Raw genomic sequence first — 21,914 nt, 5'->3', positions numbered from 1 at the left:
CTAGTCTTATGGTAAGTTTTGAAACAGAGAAGTGTGAGGTCTCCAACTTTGTTCTTTAAAAATTTGTTTTGGTTATTCTATATTCCTTAAATTACCATGTGGATTTTATATTCATTTTGTCAATTTTTACAAACAAACAAAAATAAACACACATAAAATACATTTGGAGAGATCAGAAGCAGTCCCAGTGAGATTCAGAAAGCTTTGTCACATGGGCATCAGCAGATTTTGTGGAAAGAGTGGGAAGGGGAAAGAAAAGGGCTTCTAAGGTCTGCCTGGGAGACCAGGAGAGGTTGACTATGCATGCAGGAGCCCCACACGCCTTTGGAGGCACACAATCTCTGGGAAGGCTGTGACAGGAAGAAGAGTGAAGTGTTTTACATATTCTCCTGCCTCAGCTTGATAAAGAGTGGGAAAAAAAGGTTTGATGCTTTAGAGGACTAGGTGGCATCAATAGTCAGATGGATTTATATTGGGTAGGGTTCTCCTTAGACTGGTTGGTCATGCATGCTGCTCGACTTAGTGTGAGATTTTATACAGTAGACTAAGGATATAGCATGAAAAGTCTATAGGGCAGGACTTGGCCATGTGTAGGTCCTAGGGTGGATAAAGGGACCATAACAGAACCTCACACTGATGACTTATTGCTTCAAAAAACTTTTTGGACAAAGGAAGCAAAATTGTGGGAAAGATTCTGAAACTTCTTTAGGGTCAAGAGAAGCCTGTCCTCAGCATTTCTGTATATGGAACTCAAAGTTCACGGAGAGAAAGGCATATAGTAGGTATATGAATGTAGGATGTGCCAAGTCCTATAGGCTTACTGTTTCTTTGAAGATATTGTACCTTTGGCAGCTACATCTAATTCCTTCTTTGTCTTGGCTCATGAAGGGAACCTGTACTCTTTAATGGGATGAAGCTATTTACAAGGAAGAAGAGGATGCTTTGGTTAAGACACAGAGTTACTAGGGCCAAGAGGTAGAATTCTGGATGAAAACAGCTTTGGGTATGCACCCCACCAAAAATATGGGGTAATGATGGGGAATATAATGTTTATGATAACATGTACTTGATCTGCCTTTAGCAAAATTTAAACATAATTCCAAGGAGAAGGAGATGAGTGTAGAAATATTCATTTCCTGTTTTTACTGTTGGTTACTAATGACCTTCCTTTGAAACTCTGCAGCATAGAAAGCAGGTTGTCATGGAGACAGGGAATGACGTTCAGGGAATAGGTACACAATGTATTTCTTTGTCATGTCCAGCTGATGTGTTCAGTTTCTGCTTAGATGTGTGAATTTATATGAATTATGAGAATTAAATATTAACTACAGTCATTGCCTTGGAGAGAAATAAAAACCAAGAGAAAAGACACCAAAAACAAGCAATGAGGGCTGATGGGGGCCCAGGGCTTATTGTGAGTGGTAGTGTTATCAGAGCTGATCAGGCCACTGGATGGACTTCACTTTCCTCAGTCAGCATACTCTTGAGAAGTTGAATGGTATAATGTGTGTTTATTAAGCAAATGAATCTGAGTTGCACATTCTTTTGGGATAATAATAGATGCAATTATAGTTGAGCAATTATTCAATGGTCATCTAATTTTCAAAATTCCTCAATGTCAGCCTTTTTTTCAAGGTAGGTCTCATATGAGTTACACTAGTGCCCTTGCTTGAAATAGCCTTGTATATGGATGTCTACACTTGGTGACACATGTGTAAAGTAGCCACCAGAGGTGGGATTGTGGTGTAGAACCTCTGCCTTCAAAGTATTTCACCCCAGAACAACCATAAGCCATGAATTTGTCTGTCAGATATATTTCAGAGACTGTATAAATGCTATGTTAAAAAGTATCTTACAAAAAAAAAGTATCTTACATTTTTTCTCTTTTCTCTTCTTGGGTCTGCCTGGCTGATATTTGTCATAGTTCCCTTTTCTGAACCTCTGTTCTTTTAAACCCTCAGAAAATGAATTCCGGGGCAAACTTCTGACCCAGAGGTGGACACAGGAAGACAAGACCAGCAGCTGCAGAACTGAGAAACATTTCCTGTGCAGATACAACAAAGTAAGAGCTTGGCCATGGGTGGTTCAGAGTCTAGATGGGAACCAGGGCCACCTAGTCAGTTTTTTAGTTAGAGGAAAAAGAATGACTAAATATATAAAACTTCATGTGATGGTAGATTCCCACCTTTCAGGCATCTCCCCAACTTTAGTGTTCTACTTGGACTCAGTCATGTATGTTGGCACCTGTTACTCATTTTCCCTGTCTGGGCCCGGGTGAGATCAGAGTCTCCAAGGTTGGGTAGTGAATTCTGATGCAGGGGTCTATGAGGTCTGCTGATATTTTATTTTTATCTTCATAAATGTAGAAGACGATGCCCCTTCCTAGTGCCCGCCCAGAAGGTGTGATAGATGTGACTGCTTCCCAGGGACACTCCTGAGCTTGGGGATAGTGCATACATTTATGATCATGGTTTTGGTCACCAACCTCCTAATTCTACAACTTCCCTCTGAATTGCTTTGTCTGAGACCAGCTCTCCAGAGCAGGTGGCATCAGAGCTGGGAGTCAAGGTAGAGAAACATGGGGCATCCATACCTGGAGGTCAGATGCTAACCTCTTTAAAAATTATTTTAGAGGTACTTATTTTATGTCTATGAATGTTTTGCTTGCATGTAGGCATGTATACCATGTGCATGCCTAGTATTTGCAGAGGTTAGAAGAGGGCATTGAATCCCCTAGAAATGGAGTTACAGATGGTTGGGAGCTACTCAGTGAGTGCTGGAAACTGAACCTGGGTCCTCTGCAAGAGCAAAAAGTACTATTAACCACCTTTCTAGTGTCTAGATATCATCTTCCATTTTATTTTTTATGGTTTTGAGTATTTTATCCTGCATGCATATATATGTGCATCATGTGCATACCTGGTGCCATGGATCCCCTGAAACAGATAGTTGTAACCTACAGCTGCCATGTGGGTGTTGGAATTGAACCTGGGTCCTCTAGAGGAGCAATCAGTACTCTTAACTACTGAGCCATTTTTCTAGTCCCCAGATGTTGACTTCTTATCTGACATGTTGAGGTTTTGCATTGAGTGTCTCAACCAACACCTAGGCATGACAGCCAGTATAGGAACAGTCCAGGTACAGATACCAAAGACTATGCATTTCAAGGCAGGATAGCATCTGAGGGCTCTTATATTTTACAATTAGAATATACTACTTTTCCTTTGTGTCTGGTGGTGGAAATGGACATTTAAAAAGGTCTATTACAGTCTCTTTGCTAAGTACTCCCACTAATTTTGGTTCTGTCATAAGTGTGTTGAAGACCCGTATTAAATATGTATCTTTTCTCTATATTTAATTGTGACATTTTGTCTGTTCTGGATCTTTTATATGATTGGTGTCTTTTTTTTTAAGTATTTTTTTAAATATTTATTTATTTATTATGTATACAATGTTCTGTCTGTGTGTATGCCTGCAGGCCAGAAGAGGGCACCAGACCTCATTACAGATGGTTGTGAGCCACCATGTGGTTGCTGGGAATTGAACTCAGGACCTTTGGAAGAGCAGGCAATGCTCTTAACCACTGAGCCATCTCTCCAGCCCCTATGATTGGTGTCTTAAATATTATGGAAAATATTATTTATCTCCATCACTGAAATTTTGACCTCTCTTACTTCACTCTACTCTTGCCCAAAGGACTCCCCTAGTGACACAGGTGTCAGATCATGTGACCATGAAAGTGGCCCGACCTAGGCTCTGAACAAAGCAGTTTCAGTGATTGCTCTGTCAGAGTAGGGTAGGAGGACTCTGGTTTCCCCACAGCCCAGGCACAACATGCTCAGAGGGTTTGAGCCTGCCATGAACTGTGTGTGACAGGTGCTGGTAATGAGCTTGGGACTGACACTCATGCCTTCAGCAGCACTAAGGCTTCATAACTGTATCATCCTTACTCTGGACACATCTTTGTGAGTTCAAGGCCAGTTAGGTAGAACTACATAGTGAGCTCCAAGATAGCCATTACAGGGTGCGTCTCAAAAAGAAAGAAATAACAACAACAAATTAAGATGAGGAATAGGCCAGTAGAGGAGGGAGGATGGAAAAGGGATGATGGCCCAGAACTAAGGAGACTAAAAGGGATTTTTGAGGCGAGTGATCTAAGATGGGGTGTGAGTTAAAATGAGGAACCAACTGTGAGGACCAAGGAGTGGCCCACATAATAAGACCAGTGGTGTGCTCACCCTGAGTTCAGCATACTTTAGGACCATGTAGGGCTGTCAGAGAAGGCCTGTACTGGCATGTTAGAGGATACCCTGTGTTGGTATATTAGGCACAGATGGTGATCCTTGAACTACTTCTGAATCTGAGAGCAAAACCTGTGGTCTCAAGGCACACACTACTTAGTAGACAGCTATGGAACAAGGGTCTCTGGTAAGGACAATTTAAAAGAAGTACCTTCAGTGAGGGAGGTGTCTTCTTTCTAGCTGTCTGACTTGATGTTGTTGTATTATACCCTGGAGAGATACAAGTTCCATTTATAACTAGGTACCTGTGCAATTCCAGCACTTGGAAGGATAAAGTAGGATGGCTAATATTTCAAGTACAGCTTGGGCTACATAGCAAGACTATGTTTCAAAGAAGAAACAAAAAAATTTCTTTTATGAAATTTGAAAGAGATGTGGCCAGATGTGGATGCTTTGTCAGGTAGCTTAATCGGTGATTATAATTTTTCATTTAGGGGTTGGAGTGAGTCAGATCTCATGTTTAGAACTTCAAAAGGTGTCCCCTCCCGAGCCATTTACTGAATAATGCCCTGGGAGTGGTGACATTTCTATATCACAGGAGGAAACTGGTCTACTGACTTGTTTTTTTTTTAAAGATTTTTTTAATTTAATTTATTTATTTCTTATGTATGCAACATTCTGCCTCCATGTATGCCCGCATGCCAGAAGAGGGTGCCAGATCTCATTACAGATGGTTGTGAGCCACCATGTGGTTGCTTAGAACTCATACACAAAAGGACGGGCAAATATGATGGTGGGCCGTAAATGGGATCTGGACTCTCAGGGTCCCTACTGGAGTTTTTATGGAGGAGGAAGTATGACTGATGCTTGAAGGATGCTTATAAATCCCGAGTGGGGTGCCCCCTTCCCTGCCCCAGTGGTGGATCCAGACTTGGGCCTGCACAGGGAACACTGCTGCCAGGGAACAAGACAGTATCCCTTTTGGCTGCCACAAGGAGAGTAAAAAACAAAGCAAACCACTGTATTTCGTTTTACCCTCAATGGAGTGAATAAGATACTGCCAAGTGACCAGGATGTGAGAGGGCCAATTTATGCTACCTTTTAACCCCTTATCTACTCCAGTCCCTTTATCTGGGCAGGGATGAAGCAGACATTCTCCGCCAGGGCTCCAGAAGAAGTATGTTGTACAAAAACCTTAGTCCTTTATTTTATTTTTGAGTTCACATGATGGACTTAAAAATTGTCCTAAATCTATTCTAATTTTTCAGCTTATCAGAACATATTTTTTTTTCTGATATAGGGCTTCACTAAGTAGCCTTGGCTGGCCTGGAACTTGCTATGTAGACCAGACTAGTCTTGAACTCACAGAAATCTACCTGCTTTCTTCCTCTCTTTAATTCTGCTGGGATGTCACCCACTCATTGCTAGAGTACCTTTTAAGTAAAATAAAACACTAAAATATCTTCTCCCAGTCCGGGGCTAGAATGAATTGTCCATGGTGTCAAGAGGCCCAGAATCTCCTACCAAGGCTCAGCAGCTGTCTGCTCAACTTTCTCTGACATACCCCTCCTCCACCAGCACCAGCTTCTAAGATAGTTTTGAATGCCCCACATACTCACTCTTTCCTCCATCTGCCCTTTGTGCATGATGTGTCCTGGGCAGCTTTCTGTAGAAGACAGTGAATGACCTCACATTTGTGAAGGAAGGAACTCTCCTCAGCATGAGGTAGGGACCTTTTGGGAGATGAGGTAGTTAAGAACAGAGAGATGTGATTGGTGGTCAGACAGATGGAAGAAATCTGACCATTGAATTTAAGTTGGCTATCCAAAGGTGCTCGTGGTTTCTGGGGTTAACTCACTCCAACCCTGAGGTGTCTGTCCCGGACATTATTAGGTATTCGCTTGTTAGCTCACTGTCCCTGTTCCTGCTCATGCTCTCAGTGCTCAGCAGCTCCCTCATCTTTGTGTTCACTCCTGTACATCCTCACCACCTTCCTAGAATTGTATGCAAACCTCCTAAAGCTGGGTCACCTTCATCTAGGGTCAGATTTCAGCATGTATTTTGCCCTTGGATATCGGTGTGGAAAGGCAAAGTGTGGGTAGGGAGACCTGGAGGGTGTGGACAGCTGTCCTCAGAGGTCAAGGTGAAGGTCAACAAAAAGTAATTGGCTTAGGGAATCCCTGCATCTCTAGAAATCTAAACTATATTTATTATTTCCTTTCCTTCTTCTTCTTTTTCTTTTTCTTTTTCTTCTTCTTCTTCTTCTTCTTCTTCTTCTTCTTCTTCTTCTTCTTCTTCTTCTTCTTCTTCTTCTTCTTCTTCTTCTTCTTCCTCCTCTTCCTCTTCCTCCTCCTCCTCCTCCTCTTCTTCTTTTTGAGACAGGGTCTCATTATATATCCCTGGATAGCCTTGGAATTGCTATATAGACCAGGCTGGCCTTGGACTCACAGAGCTCTGCCTGTCTCTCCCTCTCCAGTGCTGGAATTAAAACTGTATGCCTTCATGCCTGGTCCCAATTTTTTTTTTTTTCGAGACAGGGTTTCTCTGTGGCTTTGGAGCCTGTCCTGGAACTAGCTCTGTAGACCAGGCTGGTCTCGAACTCACAGAGATCGCCTGCCTCTGCCTCCCGAGTGCTGGGATTAAAGGCGTGCGCCACCATCGCCCAGCCCAAGATTTCTTTTTAAAGACCAGATATTTGTTGTTGTTGTTTTTTTTTTTTTTCCAGCTGTGTTGAGTTCTGAGTTTATTCCTCTGACAACCAGAACAAAGCCAGAAGTAATGTGTAGGTTTGGAGGCTGCTTGCTACATTTGCTATTTTGGTACTTGACTTTGAAAAGGTTCAACACAGGGAGCTCAGTTTGGCAACTGAGTATGAAAAGGGGCTAGTCATTGTGTTTAAAAAGGACTCGCATGACCGGTTTTGCCTTTATTAAAGCAATACAGAACAGATCAAAACAAAAAACACCCTCCAGTGAGACTGCTTTTAAGAATAGTACCAAGCAATCAAGTTTAGTGCCTGGACGGTGACACAGTTCTCTCAGGCTAATGTAATAGCTATGACTGAATACAATGTGTTTGCATTTGGAAATTATTTTCTCCAATTTTCCTATACAAGGCAAAACTAATAAAATTTCAGAACTAAAATGTAGTATATCAGCAGTATGAAATTGATGTTAGAGAAACAGAGCAGATGTTGCTTGTGGAAAAGATACTAGGTCTCACAGTGAGCAAGATTATCTATCTCAACAAAGGGACCCTTTTACCCTCAAAGCAAGAGTCCATTGAGTTATTTGTGGGTTGTGCAAAAACTGGAGGTCCTGTTTGTTTGTGCTTGGAAGAAATAAAAGGTTTTTTAAAAAATAAAGCATGGGAAAATAGAAGCACCTCACTACCTTCATACCAGTGATTTGCCCCCATAGGCAGGGACCACCCCTGTGTGGAGCAGGCAGGAGGTCTAGGGGTCTGTTGCCAGTCCAAATATCAGTGAGTCTGGCCAGTGCCGGACACAGTGCTTCCCTGAGCATGATAGCCTAATGGGTAAGGGCAAGCCTCTAGGTAAGAGGTTTGTCTTCTGTAGTGCTTTGTAAATGAAAGCATGTGAATTGCCCACATATTTTGCCAGATGCCTCTACAGCAGCTACCACTGTCAGTTTCAAAAAATGAGAGGAAAATCGTCCCTTGGCATTGAGTTCACAAGTCATCCAGAGTCTGTAAACACATTTTCATCATATTAAAGAGCTTGGATTTCTCTCCTACAAGTTCAGGAGTTTCCCTCCTAAAATCAAAACTATGCACACTGAAGAGAACTTCTTATACATTGAATATTTGATGCAAGTAAATTGCAAAGAGAAGGTGCTCAGGACAATGAATGCCACAGCTGTTAGCTTCATCAATGGGAGCTCACAGTTTGCAAGCAATGCCCATTACACATCCCTGTAACCCTCTCTATTCTTTGCCCTTTGAATAATTTATCCGCAGGAAATCCAAATTGCCAAGGCATACTTTAATCTAGCAGAATGCCTGCCAATTTCCTTGGGAAAACTGACACAAAAAGCTATAGATTACATTTCAGCTGAACACAGGCATGGGGCAATCAGATGCATTGTGTGCCCTGCCTCAGAAGGCATTGTGAACAGGCTCAGTGCAATCGACATTTGAGGGCTCCTAGATGTAATGTCGTCCCTTTGACACCTGCTCCTCTCTTTACTTTAAATGTGAGCAATTGGTCCATAGGGAGCCTCTGCTTTAAAAATAGAAATTATAGAAATTGTCTCTGTTCTATGGGAAGGATATAATAAACACATGACTTATAGCATTGTGCTCCACAGCCTGGAGCTGGCAGGTTGCATAGATTACCCTGGTTTTAATTTTTATTCTTCAACAAATTACATAAAACACTGTATGCTAGGCTACTTTATAGAAAAGTTCACTTGTGACTTTCATCTGCCAACTGAGAAATTCTATTTTCTTTCTTTCTAGTTGATAAGGTAGAGGTTTGTCTTTTGCCATTCCCTTCCTTCTGCAATCTCATTGTATGTATCTCATTCACTTGCTTTCCCCCTTTGCCAAACCACTCACACAGAGTTTTGTTATCCTGGTGGTATCTATGGTCTGGGACAGATGTTGATTTGCCTCTTATTTTTCCTGACCATGGGGACAGGTAGAGAAGCCTGGACTGCCACTGTTCTGCTTGGGTACACGCCTGCCCCTCCCAGTCCTGCTCTCTGTGAGAAGATTGTTTCCCAAATCACAGAGCTTGCCAGTATTTTATCTGTTCTTTCAGATACGTTATGGTGACACAGATGAGGGTCACCTGGGGACCTCATCCTCAGTAAGCTCTATCTATGGCTGTCACCTTCATAGTGGCTCTTCCCCGGTTTTCTCAAAGGACCATGTTGTAGGAAGCAGCCCTATAGAGGCTTCTCTAGGTGAGTGAGGGTTTTAATGGACTTGGAAGTTCTTAGCAGGCCAGAGGATGTGTGGACAAGTGTTGCTCAGGCTACCAGTATCTACCCATATGACCCTAGTATATTAGGAACATGAAAACCTATGCCCAGTAAGAAGGAAATGTCCATGGAAGCCAGGCCCTGTATTATGCTAATTTGACCCAGTTCTGTCTCGGTTAACAGCATCCTCTGTACCTCAGTACCTGCCTGACAAGGTGAGCAGTGGATGTTACTCCCTGTGCCAGGAGCCCCTTGTATTATAAAAAAAGCTATATACACGAGGCTGTGGCTTTTGTGGGCAGATAGAAACCTGAAACAGTGTGGATGGAGCACTATGAGGGACTAGGAAATATGATAAGCCTGATGGTCTCTACCCAGCAGAACCACCAATATTATCCCAACTCGCTTCTTTGGTCCCTTTCTTGTCATTCACAGATAATCTTCCTGCCATCATCAAAGCTTGAGCCAGATGTCCCTGGTGGTTCTAGACATGGCAGGTGCCGGCTCTGGCTCTTCTTAACATTGTGGTTGTTTTTTCTTTGCAGATGAGCTTAGAAAGTGATGACAAGCGAGCCCGCACGCGGTCCAAGACCCTCCGAGGTAAGTGCCAACTCAGTCTGGCCTGGTCCCCATCCTTGGCAGCTGCTCTCTCTGAAGCTGTTGATATCATTGTACAACAGTTTTCCTCAGGAGTGCACATCCCACCATAAATGATCAGCTTCCTGGTAGCCTTTGGTCCACTCTGGGCACCTGGGACTTTCGGGCTCTTCAGCTGTTTCCGGTGCAGTATTTAAGGGTTTTCTGAAGTCCCTTTCAGTGCATACAGACTTTCCTCAGGCACAAATGTGAGGACAAGTACAGTTCTATGGGAGTGGGAACAGCAGAGTTTAGTCAAGAGCCTGCTTAGTTTGGAAAGGAAAGGCCTCTGGTCTTTGACCAGTATCCTCTTCCCCAGAGATCACTCACTGTTGGTGCTATTGGGGATTTGAAGGCTGTTGGGTGGACTTAACAGTGGGTGGAGGAGAGGGTCAAGGACTTGTTTATTCTATTAGGACTGAGCCTTGTCAGGTGGTGGTGGTGCATACCTTAATCCCAGCACTGGGAAAGTAGAGGCAGAGGCAGGATCTCTGTGAGTTCAAGGCCAGCCAGGTCTATCAAGAGCTGTTATACAGAGAAACCCTGCCTTGAAAAAAGCTGAAACAAGCCAAAACAGACAACAAACAAACAATAACAACAACAACAACAACAAAAGAGACTGAGCCTTGCTGTTTGGTCATCCTCCCAACCCCCAACTCTCTCACTTGGAACTTTCCTGTTGAGCCCAACAGGATTACATCACAGAGTATATAGAGCTGCCTATTCTGGTTGGATCCATGCACATCTTGTAGCTAGTGCCCATCATTGTGGCCAGCTATGTTTCTAATTGTCCTGGTCTTTATCCAACTTGATCTGGTAGTTAACATATCCCGCTAGAAACTGAAATCTATCTTCAATTAAAGAGCGATAACACCCTGGGTCCGAGGGTGGAGAGACAGAGAGACTATCAGGTCTTCTTTCTCTCTGTGTGTAGGGGTCCTAGAGCAAGCACTTTGCTGAGGGGGCAGCTCTCTCCACTGACTCAGGGCATCTTCTTGTAGGTCGGAAAAGGGTGGGCATCTTGTCCTTGGGAAGATCTCAGTCGTTTCATTCAGTTTATATGTTTAGGAAAACATGCTTCTAAAAATCTCTTACATGTGTGCATTTCTGTTTCTCTTACCCAGGACCCCCAGAAACCACAGGGGCAGACCTCAGGTAAGAAAGTAGTCTGTTTGCAAGATCATTACACACCATCTGCTGGCATGTAACCTTGGAGCTGTTATAAATTTTCCCACAAGCTCTTGTTTTCTCTGAGGAAACAGCTTCTCTCTGTGATATATCTTGTTATCTGCATCCAACTGGGCTCTTCTTCAGCTCCACTTTGGATCTACCACAGGTGACCCTCACATTGTTCTTCACTAGAATTTAGATTATCAACATGGTTCTCAAAACCAGCAACAAGGTGCTTTTGGTGACTTTTGCAGACAGTGTCATTTATTTGTGTATCTACATGTTTTCTGTTCATAGTACCATGGTTTGAGAGAAGAATATCATGTATGTGCAAATCATGTAAAGTCATTTGAATGCAGCCCTACATGTGGGACTTTTCATAGAGGATGTATCTGTGCCTCTTTGGTTCAGAATTCCTAAGCTTGCAGCACTCTCATCCCTGGCCTACCCCGTAGTTTAGGCAGAGTTCTTAGAAGGACATTTGTTGTCTGGGAGACTTAAGGATGGTCGTTACGAGGTTTTCTGAGGAACTTGGACTAGAATGAACAAGATCCAAAGAGGTCTCTTGCCCTCTATAAGTTTTCCTGTGTCCTGAATTTAACACTAGTTCTTAGGATAAGAACTATATTTAAAGGTTTTCCTTCAGCATTCTTGGAGGAAATGACATATACTTCAGCTTGTATTTTCGTGGAGTTCAGCATCCATTACAGGGCATCAGAGAGGTTCTCCTGAGGAGGGAGCTGGAAGAGGGCTGAGATCAATAGCTTAGAGACATATCAGTGGGCTTGTTAGGGTTGTACTAATGTACCCTGCAACTCAACCTTTATTTATGTGGGGTCCTTCCTCTTTGAACCAGTTCTTTCCCAGAGGACAGGTGAGTACAAGGCTCCTAACCCTCATGGTTGGGGAGGGAGTCAATTCCTTTAAAAGGGGAGTAGTTAGAGCATGGTGCTCCAATCTGGGATTTAGATTGTCTTCAAAATTGGGTTCCTAGATGTCTGTGACTTGTGTTTGGACCCTTTAGAGCTGCATCTAAAATACCTATTGAGAGGTAGCCATCAGTCAGCCCTCGGCTCCTCACCTGTTCCATCTCCTTGCATCTCTGATCCTGGTTTTATTTACATAGGATCCAAGACCAGACTTTGGGGTTTAGGGACTTTGCCTTTGAGTGCTTATGAGCACACACAAGCATCTATGTCTGCCTGTGAACTGCTATGATTGTCTAAGAGCACATATGAACACTTATGACTGTGTAAGGACAAATGGGCATTAAGTGTCAGAGGAAGGATCACTTTGACTTTGACTTTTCTCCTGCCTGTGTAGAGGACTCAGGAGGCCTGGAGTCCTTATCAATAACTTAACTTCTGCCCAGCCCTAGGAGTTAAAATGCATTAGTAGATGGTAGTGTACATGAATCCTCAGTGTGCTCTAAGTACTCATCCGTGCTCATAGATGGTCAAAGATTCTCACATATTCTTATAAGGGGCATTGATGCTAATGTGTACTCCTGGGTGCTCTTGCATGCTCACAGATTACCCTAGGAGGCTCAAGACTGATGGATGCTTCCATTACAGTGTCTGGAGGTCCTGGCTGGATCTCATCTGCTTGATGTTTCCTGTTTCTATGCCTAAGGAGTGTCTAGTTCTGTCTAGATGGCCTTGCCAGCTTTATGTACTTGGGCTCAGAGCTGGGTGGGAAGGTGTAGGCCCACCTGGTTGGGGACCTTTTCTGTACTTTCCTGAGTTGGGTACCAGAGTACCTTGGAGCAAGTGGGGCAGGGACAGTGCCAGTGTCCCACAGGCCTACACAGCAGCTGTTGCCTAATTACCTGTTTAACTAAGTGATTAATTGCCTAATTGGGACCTCAGCTTCAGATCCCAGCACAAGAAATTGTTTGTGAAAATTCTTAAAGATAGTTCTTAAGAAAGCAAAGCAGACGTGAGCTGGTTTTTACAATAGGTTGGTCAGGTGCAGCAATAATTTCCCATCTGGAAAATAAAATACCTTCTGCTTTTTCTTCCTGGAAACTATCAGGGCTATCCAGAGAGGTGGACACCCTTCCATAGGTCCCAAGAGCCACTCCCTATCTGCCTCCTTTTGAAGACTTTGGGAAGATGCGCCACATTTTAGGAGAACCAATACTGACTCTAGATAAGAACTCTGGTCCACATTAGCAATTCTGTTAGAAATGTGTAGTCTCCACTTTGGGACAGGTTCTGCTCCCCCACAAAGGGCTGAGGTCTTAAATATTCCCCTACATGGCCTCACGGACCATCTCACTGGTCTACAGTACCATGAATTAGTAGTGGCTTCTTGTACAGAACTCTGAGCTGTGGTGGACCCTCACCTCTCATACCACATAGGGTATTTGCCCTTATAGCTGTTCTAACCTGAGTATTCCTGTGGGCCTCTTGGTTGGGTGGTGTGATCTGTGTTAATGCTCATGTTTAAAAGTTTTCACTGGTTTGGTAATGTGGATGGCTGAAGGTGAGGAACTCCAGAGGTTCTCACTTCTGTCCTCTTGTACTTACCATTCTGGAATGGGGCAGGGCCTGTCCTTCTCAGTACAGACAACAAGTTTTCTACCAGGTAGGATGGGCATCCACTAGAACATTAGCTCCCTGACTTCCTTTCCTATGTGGAGACAGAGACCTACACCAGGCAGTGGGTACTGGAGCAGGGTCACTCCTACAAGCTGTGGTTCTGGTTTGGGCCACACAGTCTCCTTTCTCACTGGCAGCCCCAGTCCTGCTTGGTAAAAAGGGAATACAAACTATAGATCTGGATGCCAAGGCACGAGCACCAGTGATGAACATGGAGAAGTCCAAATTCCGTGCTGTGAACTTGGGTCAGACAAGCCATGAGAGAGGGGTACTTGTATCCCAAGTCTCCTGAATGCTGGTGGAAGTTGGTGGAAGGTCTGTGATGGGAAAATGAAATCATCCAATAGATGCTTGAATCTTATATGTACAGATCTTCAATTAAACACATTCATAAAGTTCTAACTAACTATTCATTTGTTCAAATGGGCTGAGTTATTTCATTAATTTTTACTAAACTGCCATCTTGGGATGAGCCTTTTGGAGAGCTTTTCTTGCTCTTGAGGATGAGACCCAGGTTTTAATACCTAAGGTGATCTCTTCTACTTTTCCCTCCAGCTGTCCTACCCCAGGGTGTACTGGTTCAGGACATGTTCGGGGAAAGTACTCCAGACATCGAAGGTAAGATCCACCAGTAGCCTCAAAGGTCCCCAGGAAGGAGGTTTGGGGTTCTCTTCCTAAATCTGGGTTCTTTTGTGGATTAAAAACTTTCTGTTTTGTCTGTGACTGCTGAGGCCAGGCTGATCTGACCCTTTTAAGCTCTAGTGTCCTCCTACTGGTCTGAGCTCCTCTTGTACCTTCACTGAGGTGAGCCTGGCCAAGTGTGCCATGAGGGGTGGTAGATTACCTGTCCTTGGCACCTTTGTTTTTCCAGAGGGGCTACTTCAGGACTTGGGTATATCTGTATGGCAGAGCTGAAAGCAGGACTTGTGCACATAGAAAGATAGCATAAACAACGTCTGTCACTATAGTCATTCCCTGTGATCAGCTAGGTTTCCAAGGGAACATTCCTGGGTGGGTATAAGTGTGGAGGGCTGAAGGTGGAAGCTTGGGGGTACATGTGGGATGGTGGTTTGGTCTAAGGAATGGAATTGAGAGTAGCAGTCTAGGCTAGTGGGTCCTAAGTCCTCATTCCATTTGTGGACTTGGCTCACTGTAATATAATTTAAAACACAAACACTTTATTAGATGTAAAAATTTATATACATTAGCATTTGAGGCTTCCATCTGAGAATGGCTATAGAAGGAGGGACCCTTAGAATGTTCTGAATGCCTCAGGGAACTGGCCTGGCTCTTGGCATCACCAATTTTCCCTTTCAGCTTACAGAGTTGCCCTCTGGCCAAGAAGAGAAAACTGGAGGATGCTGAGGCTGAGCACCTGGTATCCAAAAGGAAGTCACACCCTCTGAGGCTGGCTCTGGATGAAGGCTACCGAATGGACAGTGATGGCAGTGAGGATGCCGAGGTGAAGGACGCCTCTGTTTCGGATGAATCAGAAGGACCCCTGGAGGAGGCGGAGGCTGAGATGTCAGGACAGGAGGAGATTCATCACCCCCAGCCAGCTGAAGGTACTATGTTGCTCTTTCTCTTTAGAATAAAGGCTGCTTAGTGTGGCCCTGGAGAATTGCAGCCTGCAGCGGGAGGGGGTAGGGGAAGCTCAACTCAGTGCAGAAAGCTGTCTTGAGAACAAGGAATGTCTTGTCCTGACAAGTGCAGCTTCCTGGAAAGGGGGCCTGCCCAGGATGGGTGTGTGGGTGTGGGGCAGTGTAGTGTGTGTGAACGCTGTGAGCAGGGGAGTGATGGGAAGGTGGATCTGGCACTCCCATGAACTCTCAAAAGTTTTATTCTGAGGCATGTCTCCATGTGTGTGAGAAATAAAGACAGATAATATATGCTGTGTCTCTGTCTGTGAGAGGCTCTTAGACAGAGCCCACACTGCCTGGCCCCTGAGAGCTGACTGACTGGGTTAGATTTAGTTTGGATTTACAAGGGCAGGTACTGAGGAAATACTTCAGTTTAAGATAAATCAGGCCTTCGAAGGAGGGTTTGTCTTAGAAGCCAAGAGAGCAAAGGAGCTGCTAGAATCAACTGACTTTGAACCACTGAGACAGAGTATTCCCATATTTTTGAAGCAATCCATAGTAAGCCCTCATTGGCTTCCTTTTTGGGACTCAAGTGAGTGCATGGGCCATGGAATCAAGTGAGTTTGTGTTCCAGGCAAAAAAGACCCCCAGCTCACCTGGCTCCTATTGTTGCTAAGAATACTGGTTCACGAGTTCCACAGGACTGGCACGTAGAGAAGATCTGTTACTCTGTTTAAAAGATTTAAATTAATTTCCTTTAAAAATATGTGATTTTTCAATTATGAAATGACTTTTCATCTGATTTTACTCTTTAAGTTCCATTATATAAAATGAAGATCTATCTGATTTAAGAAAATAAATGATAGAAGAGGAACATGAATTAAAAAAATATTAAAGCAATCTTAAGCTAAATTATTTCCCCCTGATTTTTGGATCCAGGCAGAAGGCTGGCAGGTGGGATAGGTAGAAGGATGACTACTGTTGGGAACAGAAACCTGGAAACATTCCCCCATGCTCTCTTCTGGCCCTCATGGTGTTTCTTGTTTTATGCAGGAAAAAGCCTCATCAAATCCCATTTTGGATCCAACTCCACAAGCAGCTCTTCTGGCTTCTCCAAAGGAAGCTACAGCAGCTACCAGGGAATCATCGCAACTTCCCTTCTAAATCTGGGCCGAATTGCTGAAGAGACCCTTGTGCAGGAGGATTCGGTCCCAGTAGCTAAGTTGGGCCCCACTGTTGTTCATCAGCTTCAGGATGAGGCTTCAATGGGGGCCAGCAATGATGAAGCTGAAAAGGACCTCTTTATACAGCCAGAGGATGTGGAGGAGGTCATTGAAGTCACCAGTGAACGTTCCCAAGAGCCATGCCCTCAGTCTCTGGAGGATATGGTTAGTGAAGAGTCAAACAAGCAGAAAGGTGTCCTAGGTCATGAGGAGGAGGGAGAGGATGAGGAAGAGGATGAAGAAGAAGAGGAGGAGGAAGAGGAGGAAGGAGAAGAGGTAGAGGAGGAAGATGAAGAGGAAGAAGAGGAAGAAGAAGAGGAGGAGGAAGAAGAGGAGGAAGAAGCAACTCCAAATGTGATCTTTGGGGAAAACACTCCCCCTACCTCTGCCCAGAAGCCTTCCTCTGAGTTCCGAGGCCCAGAGCTATCCAGTCCCAAGCCTGAGTATTCAGTCATTGTGGAGGTCCGTTCTGATGATGACAAGGATGAAGACTCACATTCCCAGAAGTCAGCAGTTACAGATGAATCAGAGATGTATGACATGATGACCCGTGGGAATCTGGGCCTTCTGGAGCAGGCCATCGCCCTGAAGGCTGAGCAGGTGCATGCTGTCTGTGAGCCAGGCTGCCTGCCTGCTGAGCAGGGCCATCTGGGCCCAGGAGAGCCAGGGAAGGTGGCAAAGCCCCTGGATGTGGTGAGGAAGAGCTGCTACAGCAAAGGTAGGTTAAAGTGGCCTGCTCTGATCACCTGCCCTGTCATCCCATTATAATGGACATAACTTTGACTGAGGGTGAAGATGAAGGCTTGGGAGAAACATAGCTTGAAGCCCTTATTGGCTAGGGTGGGAGGAAAATTGAAAAATATTTGAGGGCAAATAACCTCAGAACTTGGGTCAAAGACTGAGGATATGGGCTTATACTGTTTCATGTACGGTGACCTGGAGAGACACATGAGCTGAGATGCATGGGAAGGGGCTAAATAGGAGAGAGCAAGGAAGGCAGGAGGGCTGATAACCCAACTACTGTGCCACTCTGATTGTCCGGTGACAGAACCTGATACTTGATGACTTCAAACCTTAAAAGCTGTTGCTTGAACCCATATTTGATCATCCTGATCACCTTCTACACGGAGTTAGGACCTTCATGCTGACTTAAGACACATCTCCCCTGCTCCTCTGAGGTCACAGCCTATTGCTAGTTCTGCACTGTACTTGGATTTCTCTCTGAAGTCTGGGTTTAGGGGCAGAATCACCTAGCTTCTCTGAGTAGTTGATGTTTAGGAGAGGGTATTCCAGGCTGGGCAAGTGGAAGTGATTTTGTCTGGATTGATATAAAAGAGAGGCTGGAACCTGAAATCAGATCTAAGGGCTGGACTTTGACATCTAAGGATGGACTTTGAGCAAGTGGTATAGCATAGTTACAACACAAGTACCAGATCTGTAGGGTGGGATGGCCATGTGCTTCTTGCTACCTACTTATCTCAAGTGCCTCCTTGGCCCAGAGCAGGTGTGTGGAGCTTCTCCCCAGGCACCTTTAGACTATGGAAATATATACATGTTGACATGTGGAGAGATAGACATTAAGATTGTTGGAGTCAGATGGGTATTGGGCACAGGGTTGAGTCCCTCAGGATATCACCACTTCCCTGGATTGGTAGAAATAGGACTTCCTACCCATTTGAACTTGGAGAGACTGAGCAGGCCTTCTTTCTTCTGCTGGATTTCTGAGCTTGGTTCTGGCATTTATCAAAAAGATGCTTCTCTGAGACATCATGAGGACCCTCCATTTCCTTCTGATCTCCACACTTAGTAGCCAACACAGGCCTGTAGGGGTGAGGTTGGCAGCTGAAATCTGGAGTTTAAATTTCTGATCAGATATTTATTAGTGATACAGCTTTGGATAATTTGTGACCTGTGTCATCTTCATCTTGCCAAGCCTCAAGCAGTCCTTTTCTAGGGGGTGTTGATAGATACTTTACCTTCAAGGCTTACACAGGGCCTACATCCAGTTACTGTCTATCCTGCTATATGGGGTGGAAAGGGCACTCCTTGGGCTTTGGAGCAGTTTTTCTAGTGCTGCCTCACTGTCAGCCCCTGTCTTTCTTCAATCAGTAAAAGTGGAGACAGGAATTGTCCCTAACTCTCCTTTTCCAGTTTCTTGGCTTTGCATAATCTGTCCTATGTGTTTTAGATCCTTCCAGGGTGGAGAAGCGTGAGATCAAGTGTCCGACACCTGGCTGTGATGGCACTGGGCATGTTACTGGGTTGTATCCTCATCACCGTAGCCTGTCTGGCTGTCCCCACAAGGATAGAATCCCTCCAGAGAGTGAGTAGCTCCATGCATGGTTATCCCAAGGATTAAAGCTCTGGGTCCTGTGATATAAGACAGGGGACAGTCTGCTCAAGAGTTCACCTTCAGATACCAGCCTGACTCAGAAGACTAAATAAATACATACTGTGGGAGGCATTGTCTGTATTGCTTGAGCTGGGAAGGGGGAGGCTTAGGATGTGGATGTCTGTCCTTATTCTTAGGCTAGAAGTAGAATTATGAAAATTAAGTTCAGAGTTGTGGATCAGAAATTAGAGTCTAGTTTCTTCTATGGGAGGCAGGGTCCAAGTGGGAAGGGCATGCCTGACTGCGCCCTACTTAAACAGCTGCAGTCTTCACATAGAACTTCTGCACCTTCTTTGAGCTGTTCTCTATTACAGTCATGCCTGCTCTCATTATTTGTTCTCCCTGGTTCTCTTACAGTCTTGGCCATGCATGAAAATGTGCTGAAGTGCCCCACGCCTGGCTGCACGGGCCAAGGCCATGTGAACAGCAACCGCAATACCCACAGAAGGTAGTGAATTGAGCTGGGACATGGTAGGGAATTAGAGCTGGGCCTGTAGCATATGTCCCTGCCTGGGCCTCGAGCCCTTATCTGGGATGGCCTCTGGACAGACATATCTCCCTGCTTTGGCAGGTGGCAGCTGAAGGGGTGGCCATTCACTTGTGTTGCTGCAAGTGGCCTGTGAATGGAGGTGATCATATGAGAAGTCTGATACTGTTGTGATGAGAGAAAGTGGAGACCATGTCTTGCCCATTTTCAGAAAACCTGTGCATACCAGCTCTTGCTCATGGGTGAAAGGAAAAACTTGAACATCAATAGGAAGGCCAATGCCCAGAGTTATTTTGAGGGAGTGGTGAGATCAGGTGGACACGGGGCTTCCAGACTACTGTCCAGATCTATTTGTTGTCTTATCTTACTCAGGAGGGGACAGGCCATGCCACACCAAGAGTGTTTTCAGGCTTGGTAAAGTCTGTCTGGGCCCTAGAAGTTATGTGTTTAGTTGGGCGGAATACCTGGGCTTTAGAGACCACTTTGTTGGAAAATAGTCTGTGTTCCTTAGAGATGTGCTGGCCCAGAAGCTGGTAGCTGAGCTCACAGTAGATCCTGGGGAGGGTGAGCATACTCCAGGGCAGTACCTAGGTTGTGGTCTGAGTATAGCCTTTGGTTTCCCTGAGATATGCTACAGAATATGTAGGCATGATTCTAGAATCCAGCCCAGGCACTGGAAAGAGCAGAGGAGAGAGATGAGGAAGAAGAGGGAGAAGAAGGAGAAGAGGGCTGCATTTGCCTACAGTTTGTGGAACTTTAGGGTATATTTCATTTTCTGTGAATTATCCCAAAAGAAATGGCCCCGAGAGTTTGTCCTTTGTGGGGTCAGGACAGACCTGGACAGATAATCTATCCTGTAGAAATGACAGGTGTGTTACTGGCTCTGGGCTTTATGTGCCTAGAGATCTTATATCTGAATGGTGTTGCTCCCAGGATCACATATTTGGCAACCTGGCATAAGCATGTCTTGGAGGGAAAAGGCTCAGATGTCTCTCCTTTTCCTTCCTCTAGTTTGTCTGGGTGTCCCATTGCTGCTGCTGAAAAATTAGCCAAATCTCATGAGAAGCAGCAACTGCAGACAGGAGATCCTCCCAAAAATAACTCCAATTCAGATCGGATCCTCAGGTGGGTGAGATAAGCTACTAAACTGAAGGAGTGTCAGCAGGGACTTCAATGTTAGGGCTTTGTGGTGTGTTGTGTGCCTCTTGGCTCACAGGGCACATCTTTTGCACTTAAAGAGCCTCGTTCAAGGTGCAAACAGCTGCCTGACCTTAGCTATTCTAAGACAGCTGATATAGTCAGTGAAACTATTCAGGGTTAGTATGTGAAGATAGCACAGTGCACCAGTTGAGGGCCTCGCTATAGGGGGAACATCTAGTTGTCCTTATGTCTCCCCACTTCAGAATGGATCCTATCCTAGGACAGAGGGAAGGAGGGCACAGGACTTGCTCCCCTGAGTGCTGCCTCCTGTGGGTACTAAGCATCTGAGACAACAGCAGACATTGGTGCATGTAGGTGTGTGCATGTCTTTATATATGTACACCTGTATGGAAAAGTTTACACATGGATTCAAGTGCATGTGTGTGCATGCTATCATTAGGGGCCTTCTGAGAGAGCAATCAGAACAAATCTGCTTAGTGACTTTCCATATAGTTAACCTTGGAAATAAGGTTACAAATAAGGTCAGAGGCTTGGGGTCATGTCCAAGACACCATTCCTGGATGGCTTGTCTTCAAAGACTTCTTTGAAATCAACTATAGTCCCATGCTGGGGCTGGAGGCTCATTTGAGTCACTGAGAGTACACTGTCGTCTTTGGTCCTCACTAGCAAGATATACAGCTCTCCATTTTCCTTAAAATGTAGAACTCACAACTCATTCTCTCTGTTCCTTGGACTTCTGTTCCATGTTTCTCTTCTCATACATAGTGTGGGAGACAGGACCATGTACTCAGCAAAGTCTGACTTGGTACTATTGCCACCTTGCAGGACCCCTGATCAGAGGCTTCCTTCTTGGCCGCTTTCCTTGGCAGTGCCATACCCTGGTCATTCCCTAGCCCATTCCAGAGGGACCTTCAGTCACAAACTACAGCTTAGGGGGGATAGGGACTTACTTTTCTACTTTGTGGAGTATCTGTGTCCCATCCATAGACACCTTTGACATGGTAGGTTCCAGGTAGCATAGGTGTCTATCTTATTTGTTCTTCCTTCCAGTTTCTTGCCAGTTGCCAGATAATCCTTTCACCAAAGAGTGACACCAATGTAGAGGTCAAATTAAATGTCTCCTTGCTGGTATCAGACGGTCTTGCTCTTGCAACTTCACCAAGAGTTGCTGAGCCTAGTGTCCAGCCTAGGATTCACTCCCTAACAGGGCCCTCCACCAGTGCTCCAATGTGATCACCACAGGAACATAAGAGTGGTCTTACAGTATCAACCTGCTGGTTCTCTCCTTATGCCACATTTAAGTGTTTGAGGTCCTCACCATCATTCCCAAGTACCACAGATCACTGAAATCACTGCTTATTCTCTACAGGAGCAAGGAGAGTTGGGGCACTTGTTGGAGCTCTCGTCCCCCTTCCATTTCCCCTCCATTCTAAGCTTCCTGTTCAGAAACACACTTATTGTGTGGCTGAACTCTT

At 44.8% G+C, this 21,914-nt stretch overlaps 1 protein-coding gene across 2 annotated transcripts in view; it reads left to right on the top strand.

Annotated features, from left to right (window-relative positions):
* The first annotated feature begins 1,966 nt into the window (after positions 1-1,966).
* Myt1 (myelin transcription factor 1) overlaps positions 1,967-21,914 on the top strand; it is a 41,739-nt gene continuing 21,791 nt past the window's right edge. The window contains exons 1-9 of one of the 2 annotated variants that reach the window (XM_050151146.1): positions 1,967-2,062; positions 9,733-9,787; positions 10,948-10,978; positions 14,152-14,214; positions 14,914-15,161; positions 16,230-17,117; positions 18,588-18,722; positions 19,149-19,239; positions 20,290-20,403. In XM_050151146.1, coding sequence (XP_050007103.1) covers positions 9,733-9,787; positions 10,948-10,978; positions 14,152-14,214; positions 14,914-15,161; positions 16,230-17,117; positions 18,588-18,722; positions 19,149-19,239; positions 20,290-20,403 — 1,625 coding nt within the window. In that variant the 5' untranslated portion in view covers positions 1,967-2,062. Of the gene's footprint in view, positions 2,063-9,732; positions 9,788-10,947; positions 10,979-14,151; positions 14,215-14,913; positions 15,162-16,229; positions 17,118-18,587; positions 18,723-19,148; positions 19,240-20,289; positions 20,404-21,914 lie in introns of those variants that run through there. The other variant, XM_050151144.1, reaches the window with a different exon arrangement.

Source organism: Alexandromys fortis, unplaced genomic scaffold (assembly GCF_014885135.2).
Source record: "Alexandromys fortis isolate MF-2015 unplaced genomic scaffold, M_Fortis_MF-2015_v1.1 scaffold_27, whole genome shotgun sequence".
In the NCBI taxonomy this organism is placed as follows: Eukaryota; Metazoa; Chordata; class Mammalia; order Rodentia; family Cricetidae; genus Alexandromys; species Alexandromys fortis.
The sequence above is the reverse complement of the archived record's forward strand: the minus strand, read 5'-3'. Positions and strand labels throughout refer to the sequence as shown.